The sequence below is a fragment of the Conger conger genome, chromosome 12 (genome assembly GCF_963514075.1).
Source record: "Conger conger chromosome 12, fConCon1.1, whole genome shotgun sequence".
Taxonomy (NCBI): Eukaryota; Metazoa; Chordata; class Actinopteri; order Anguilliformes; family Congridae; genus Conger; species Conger conger.
This window is the reverse complement of record NC_083771.1, coordinates 30,063,714-30,071,955: the sequence shown is the minus strand read 5'-3', so window position 1 is coordinate 30,071,955 and position 8,242 is coordinate 30,063,714. Positions and strand designations below refer to the sequence as shown.

The following is an 8,242-nucleotide window of genomic DNA, read 5'->3' as shown; positions in this document are numbered from 1 at the left end:
GGATGAGTTGGAGGGGTCTGATGGCGGACGCTGGGAGGCCAGCCAAGAGGGAATTGCAGTAGTCCAGGTGGGACAGAACCATCGCTTGGCCCAGGAGCTGGGTCGAGTAGGGGGTGAGAAAGGGGCGGATTCTATGTTGTATAGGAAGAACCTGCAAGACCGGGTCACCGCCACAATGTTCTCGGAGAGGGACAGTCTGCTGTCCATCACCACGCCGAGGTTCCTTGCACTGGGTGACAGCGTGAGTGTGGTATCCCCGAGGGAAATGGAGAGATCCAGATGGGGAGAGGTTTTAGCAGGGATGAATATCATTTCAGTCTTGCCTGGGTTGAGCTTTAGATGGTGGTTGTCCATCCAGCTCTGGATGTCCCTCAGGCAAGCAGAGATACGGGCTGAAACCTGCGTATCAGACGGCAGGAACGAGACGAAGAGTTGGGTATCGTCCGCGTAGCAGTGGTAGGATAGCCCATGTGCAGTGATCACAGGGCCAAGGGAGCGAGTGTAAAGAGAAAAAAGAAGCGGGCCTAGGACTGAGCCCTGGGGAACTCCTGTGGCGAGGGGCCGAGGTGTCGATACCGAACCAGCCCAGGCAACCTGGAAGGAGCGACCAGAGAGGTAGGACTCAATCCAGTCCAGGGCTGTGCCACAGATACCCGTTGCTGACAGGGCAGACAGGAGGATGGAGTGATCCACAGATGTGGCATTGTCATTTAAGCATTGGAATATGAACTATTTCTGAATTGAAAGCATCACTGTATAAGAATCCACACTTTGGATAACACACAAAAAACATTAGCACAAAAACATTTGTTAGATACCATTTTCAAATTCATTGGGGTCTCCAATCATTTAAAAATACAAATGTCTGGCTATTTGTTGATTTCCTGGGTTTAACCAAATAAAACTATAAATGTGGCATGTGCAAAAGTTTGGCCACCCTGTCAGTCAGTAAAGTATATACCCACCTTTGGCATCATCATAGCCTCCAATTTTTTATTGTAGCCAGCTAACGATTGTTATGTTCTTGCTTAAGGTATTTCCCCCCACTCTTCTCTGCAGAGCCATCACTGTGATAAAAGTGAATTTTGGTCTTGTATGTCCACAAGATCTTCTTCCAGAAATCTGCAAACTCTTTTAGGTATTTTTTTCTAATTCTAATCCCAACCTGGCCATCCTGTTTTTGCAACTAACTAGTGGCTTGCATTTTATTGTGTAGCCTCTAGTTCTGTTCATAAAATATTCTGCGGGCAGCAGTCCCTGACTCATTCACACCTGCCTCCTGTACAGTGCTTATGATTGGTCAGACAGGTGTCCATGGGTTTTTCTTCATAATGGTGGTTACAAAATGAATCGTTTGATTACAACAAAATGATGGAGTACAAAGCCAAATGAAGAAAGAAAAATGTTCCCAAACATTATGGGGCTCACTGTACATGTACTGTATTTATATACTAAACTTGTTTTTGTTTGTTTGTTTGTTTGTTTGTTTGTTTGTTTTTGCTATCTCTTGCTTCTTGTTTTCTCTTCAGGAAATATTGTGCCTCCTGACATTTAATTAGGTGAGGTTAGCAGAGCTCAAAAGAAATCTTTTGTGATGCATTTTTTTCTTTGTTATTTATTCATGTATTTATTTGCATTGTATTGCATTTTGATGGTTGTTATATGAATGCATGTAAGCTCAACGATGTTTTTTTTTCATGATTGAGAATAATTATGATAAAACTACATATCCCGGTATGCTCTTTGTTTATAATGTCATTCCGTCCAATCGGGAACATGTTCTTTTGGCGCTGTGTAGAGAGACAGGGCCTGAAGCAGGCAGCTTTTGTTACAGCTAGAGGGAGAGAGGGAGACAGCTGTGCTGTAATACATAGCACCCAGATTTATCCAAAGTCTGCTCCAACATTCCGCAAAATACGAGGCCCTCTCTCAAATCTCCGGTCACCAAACCGGGCATGGGAACTGAAACCTGACTGCATATTGTCCCTTACTTTATCAGCACATAGGCCAGTTATCAAGTGAAGAGGCCTGTACTTAAGAAATTCTCCAAGCTTTTGTTGTGTCTGTTAATATATTGCACCAGGAAGCTAAGATATTGGGTGTGTTTATTTAGAATGGAACACGCTGAAGGTACTGGCATTTTTATTCTCTTTTTACTTATCGTGTCTCTCCGGTTGCTAGTTGACACTGTTGTTAAATTGCACCGCTGCATTGTAGGATAGCAATTTCAAAGGATATGGTTTATTTGTCCTATTCTTTAGTGTAACGATTGATGGAGGTGTTATCTGGCCAATTCGATTTAAAGGGGCAATGGCAGCCATATTGGTCGCTCGCCGATTTCTACTATTGTAGCCGTGCGTATTTTCGCATATCCGCTCCTAGACGAAAATGGCAACTGTATTTAAGCGTTTCTACTTTGAGTATGGAAACATTGTATCTGTTTTTTTTTATAAGATGGACACCATCCCGGTGTAAATACTCAGTTCGAACAGGGCTAGGCATTTAGCCCATTAGCTAGTTAGCTAGCGGTTTAGCTAGGTATCGAGCCAAGCTAACCAGCTGATAGATGTTTAAACGCACGTCAGGCTTGACAGTAGGGTATAGTGGGCTATAGCTTTGTGTTTTGCTTCATGCAAGTTATTTCGGCCGTGTAAATATGTGTTGCTTACATTGTTCTTACAGTACATTAGTCTACGTATTCCCACATACATCTACAATTTCACAATGTGTAACTGTAATGAGCTAATAGTTACTTCAATTTGACATGTTCCAGGTTGTAATTCTACTTTTGTTCGTTTTGCCACAATTTCTCAATGTAGGCTACGTAATTGGCTATATTTTAAGATGTATAGCGTGGCAAATTTATCACACATTTCGCTGTTCTAGTGCTTTTTGGGAACAATGTTGTCTTGTGACATTTCCCCGACGCATTATGTTATTTGTGTTCCTTTTTTTGTTTATCCCATAAACTGAGGTGCGCGATTATAGCGCCTGTACACTCCATTTGAAAGTGAAGTGGAATTTGGCAATTGTGTCATTGTGCAATTCATTTCTTCCCTATTAATAGCTGGACACAAGTTCAACAATGGAGGAATATCGTTTTCAACGCTATCATAATGACCCCCCACCCCTATAAATGTATGTAGATATTCCAAAATTTGCATTCCAAAATGAACTTCGAATCTGAACGAGATCAGTCATTCAAAGTATTAGTTACACTAATTGTTTAGTTGAGTGTCACGAAAGGCAAATCATGCCAATTACAAGAGTACCTAGTTACTTCTACCAGTTATTATTTGTTAGTATTTTGTCATAGTATAAAAAAAAATGTAATCTGTGTTTTCACTTATGTGCAATTTTTTGTTCATGTTGTGAACATAAGAAAACTTAATTTGGCTAAACCTGTCACTATTCGCATAGTGAATCAAGCAAGTGCTCAAGTTTTGGTTTTATTTATTTACACACGTACAGTAGATGCTTAGTTGTTTGTGCCAGTGGTAATGACTGTGCTGGAGACTTTGTGCTATTGAAAACCATGTGGCTTCGGACCTGTCTGAATCGTGGCCTGGTGCATTTGCAGCATCAGCTCCACTATAGCTGCAGTAACAGGTATAGTGAGTATAACCATTCACGCTGGTAGCAGGGTGCTACATCATTCAGTAGGTCAGCAGCATTTCAGTGCAGCTGCAAAGTTAGTTATTTTGTGTACCTCATCCAAGAAACGTTTATTTGATTTGTTATGAAACACTTGATGCAATGACTAAAATGCAAGCTTGGTCATATTTTCGAAGGGGTGTAACGGGGTGTATTTATAAAAACGAACCTAATTGAAATTGTTTTAATTTCTGTTTCTGTTTGCATTAGTCAGATGGAGGAGCATCTTTTCTGTTGCAAAAATGTCAGTTCTTTTTTTAATTTGTAATTTTTTAAGCAATGTTTGTCTGATTAGTGCATCTCTCACAAGGTTTTCTGGACTATTTTTTGGAATGTTTCTTCGTTAAGTTATTTTTGGAAAGGGCTTGTTTGGACAATACAAATGTTTATTGAGCATCTGCCAAATGCCATTAGTGTAATGTAATTGAATACATTCCCGCAGGCCACCTATGTGCTGGGTGGAGGTGTGCATTTGACTGAACACTTTTCTTGCATTTAATTTTCGTCCTGCATGAAATGAATGTTAGATGTGAGTTTTGAATGATACAATTGGTGGACACTAATGGATTCTAACCAAGACTATCATGCTTTGTGTCCTTGGTTTACAATTGTTTGTTATGAATATTATCAGATGGCTTTCTGTGGCAGGTTCTGTTTTAAGTGTTTTATGCACTTAATTATTACTTATTTCTATTTCCTCTATATTGATGGATATTATGGAGGCCTTGATTAATTTGTTTGTTACTTGTGCAGAAACCATAGCCAATGGAATTTACAGATGCAGGGAAGAACAGACATTTTGTCTTTCTATGAATAGGATAAAACCATTGTTGGGACCTGTCTCTCAGCAACGTAGATTGCTGTGATTTATATTCATTCGAAATTGACAATAACTATTAGGATAGGCTGTTAGGATGAAAGTACTTTGAATATCCATATAATTTAGTTTTCTTTTTCCAAGATTATTTGAGCTGGCGTGCATTGTTGAAGCTGCATATTTGATTTTGTCAATTACAGGTTTTCAGACCTTCATTTGACCTTCAAATTCAGACTCCTCACAATTGTTAAACGTGCAGCTGTTTTGGTAGAAACTATGAATCCAGTGCAATTGTGTCCCTGCAACTCGGTGTAATATTTTCTGGTTAACATATTATCTGTGAGAGGTTTTTGGTACAAAAGCAGAAGACCCAAGATAAACTGTTTGCATGTAACATTTATTTGAATTTTTGTGTGCTGTGATGTTTGTTGCTTGCCATTTAGCCTATGCAGATTACGACAGTAAAACTCATATACTATACTGATTAGCTCAGTGCTAAATTTAAAACGCTTTATAAGGGATTAAAGATGGCTTTTTTTTTTTTTTTTTGATCTCCTTAATGTGACAGAATATTGGGTCCCTCTGAAGCACTATCTCCTCATGTATTTGTCATATTCAAAAGCTTAGCATTTTCCTTAGGCTAACCCGTCTTTCCTTGATGTTGCAGAAAGATTCAACGCTGAGATTTTTTTTCTCAGAGCAGCGTTGCACACAACAGACCACACACCATGGTGCATGGACTGTCATTCAGTGCACGCTGGCTGACGGAACTGTTAATACAGTAATCAAAGAGAAACCGCAGGGTACACAGGTTGCAGCGTACAGTGGCTGATGCCGTACAATATGTGCAACGCAAGGTCATCGGCATTTATGCAGGATAAAACATGTTCTGACACGCAATATACAGGGAGAGTTACAGTGAACGCTTTCTTTTCTCCGTCGACGCATAAAGTGAATTAGTCTCCAGCATTGTGCCTTTGTGCAGTCCTGCGGTGGTTGTGCTTGTATCCACACTCCCCTTTCTACAGGCTGATCCCCGATCAGGGCTTTATGAGAGATGCCAGATACACTCCTCCCTCTACCCTCTCTGCAGGGCTGATCCCAGATCAGTACTCTGTGAAAGATACCAAAAACACTTCTCCCACTACCGACTCTGCCGGGCTGATCCCAGAACAGTGCTTTGTTCGAGATGCCGTATACACTTCTTCCTCTGCAGGGCTGATCTCAATCAGTGCTCTGTGAGGCATTCTGGTTGACACACAACCTGCATGTTTTTCTTGGTTTGGGAGGTGGTGGTGGTAATGGTGAAATCTTATTAGTGCTGCCAAAACCTTTTAGAATTATTGTGGGTCATACAATAAATAAACTAATAAAATACATGAAAACAAGAAAAGGATCAATTTCAGGTGGTGGAATCTGGTTTGTCGTAAATGCTTTGCTTTTCACGAAATAAATTATACTGAGTCCTGCCAGGGTCACTCGGTGTCAAATGAAGTTGCTCCAGCTTCTCTTCAACTTTTTGAATTGTTGTGTGGTGGCAGGCAATGATGAGGAATAGAAATCCTGAAAATTTGAGCTTCACAGTTCTACAAGCCAACTGATTTCAGTTCTACACAGCAAGTACAAATGATATTTGATATGTTGTGAGTACTTGCTGTGTAGAACTGAAATCATGTGGCCAAAATTTTGAAGTGATAGTTCATTCACAAGAAGCCATTTTTGAGCTCATGAGAAATGCATTTTTGAGCTCATGAGAAATGCAAGCTAAATGCAAAGTTTATTTATGCATATATATATTTTTTGATATATTTTTTTGGCCTTTTTCAGCTTTAATGGACAGTATATAGAGACAGGAAGAATGGGGGCGAGAGAGAGGGAAAGACATGCGACAAAATGTCAGACGGTCGGATTCGAACCGTTGACGTCGCGGCTCACAATGAGCATGCAGTCAGCTGCGCCACCGAGACACCCTATTTATGCATATTTTGATGCGCCTGTAAAAAAGGTGCCAAAAGTGTGCCACCCATCCTCGTCTTTGGATATGTTGAGGATTCACTGACCAATCCTCTTTTATGGAATAAATGGTCATGGTGTCTTGATAGGTTTTTAAGTGATGGCTCCCTAAATTTAAGAAGGCTTGAGCGGGGGAAAAAAAGCATTGAGGAAAGGTCACATTTTTGGGATTTCTATTCCTCATCATTGCCTTCCACCACACAATAAATTAAAGAAATTGAATAATTAATTAGGCGGCACGGATGGCGCAGTGGGTAGCACTGCCACCTCACAGCAAGGAGGTCCTGGGTTCGAATCCCCGTCGGCCGGGGCCTCTCTGTGTGGAGTTTGCATGTTCTCCCCGTGTCTGCGTGGGTTTCCTCCGGGTACTCCGGTTTCCTCCCACAGTCCAAAGACATGCACGTTAGGCTGATTGGAGAGTCTAAATTGCCCATAGGTATGAGTGTGTGAGTGAATGGTGTGTGTGCCCTGCGATGGACTGGCGACCTGTCCAGGGTTTATTCCTGCCTTTTGCCCAATGTATGCTGGGATAGGCTCCAGCCCCCCTGCGACCCTGTTCAGGATAAGCGGGTTAAGATGATGGATGGATGGATGGAATAATTAATTACAGTGACATGGAATGGCCCATCACATTATTTGTCTCTTTATCAGATGCCCTTATCTGCACAACTTTACTTTCTTATCCAATTCCGTAACAAAATAATCGTATCCTGTTCAAGAGCTCAGTAGCAGAGCTTCATGTAGGAGTTGAAACTATAACCTCTTAAATAACATGCCCTTGCTCTGTAACTTCTGCAATGTTCTGCTGCTTTTGATGACTCTTGGAGCTGGTTGGTGCCTTGCAGCCATTGGTGTGTGTGAGTGTGTGTATCAATGGGTGAATGAGAAGCATCAATTGTAAAGCGCTTTGGATAAAGGTGCTATATAAATGCCAACCATTTACCTTTTACTCTTATGCAGTCATTAAAAAGTAACACAACTTTAAGGAGGAGGATATGCTTTCATCTGTCATCCTGTGCGAGGAGTGGCTCCAGTTTTGTTTCGAAAACCTTTGCTAAAATGCTTTCCTCCTCTTCCCCCTCAGGCCCTGTAAGTGAAAGGGAATCTTAAAGGATGCCGGAGCAGAACAATGGATTTCTCCTTCTCTTTCATGCAAGGGATCATGGGAAACACAATTCAGCAACCGCCGCAGCTCATTGACTCGGCCAACGTCCGGCAGGATGGGGCCTACGACCCCGGCAGGGGGGAGGGGGGTCCCTCGGCCTACGAGTCTGCCCTGGAGTCCAGCTTCTCCTACCCCTCCGAGGACCTGCCCGGGGTGCCGAACGGTTACCCTCCCGGCGCCGGCCTGTACGAGCCCCAGGCCAAGTACGCCATGTACTCCCAGTTCCCCAACGGCTCGGCCAACGGCTACGGCGCGATACGCGGGTACAGTGACCACTGCCTGCTGCCGGGGGAGGGCACGGTGCTGAGGGCGCCCGTCGCCCAGGAGAAACCCCCCTCCCCGCCCCCACTCCACCAGCACCTCCAGCACCACCAGCACCACCAGCACCACCTCTTCCACCATCCGCTCCTCCACGGCTCTCCGCCTCTCCCTCCTCCTCCGCAGCACCCTCCGTCCCCCGTCCTGCCCCCTCCCCCGACCCTGCTCCTCCCCTTCTGCCCCTCGGCGCCTGCCCCGCCCCCCGCCCCGCCCTCCGTCCTCTCCGGCGCGTCGAAGAAGACCAGCTCCCCGGAGATCAAGCTGAAGATCATCAA

General features: G+C 43.2%; 1 protein-coding gene across 1 annotated transcript in view; it reads left to right on the top strand.

The window, feature by feature from the left end:
- Nucleotides 1-1,847: 1,847 nt before the first annotated feature.
- LOC133141561 (histone-lysine N-methyltransferase NSD3-like) overlaps nucleotides 1,848-8,242 on the top strand; it is a 28,196-nt gene continuing 21,801 nt past the window's right edge. The window contains exons 1-2 of the mRNA XM_061262129.1: nucleotides 1,848-2,130; nucleotides 7,569-8,242. The exon at nucleotides 7,569-8,242 is cut by the window's right edge and continues 331 nt beyond it. Of these exons, the coding sequence (XP_061118113.1) occupies nucleotides 7,614-8,242 (629 nt within the window). The 5' untranslated portion in view covers nucleotides 1,848-2,130; nucleotides 7,569-7,613. The remainder of the gene's footprint in view (nucleotides 2,131-7,568) is intronic.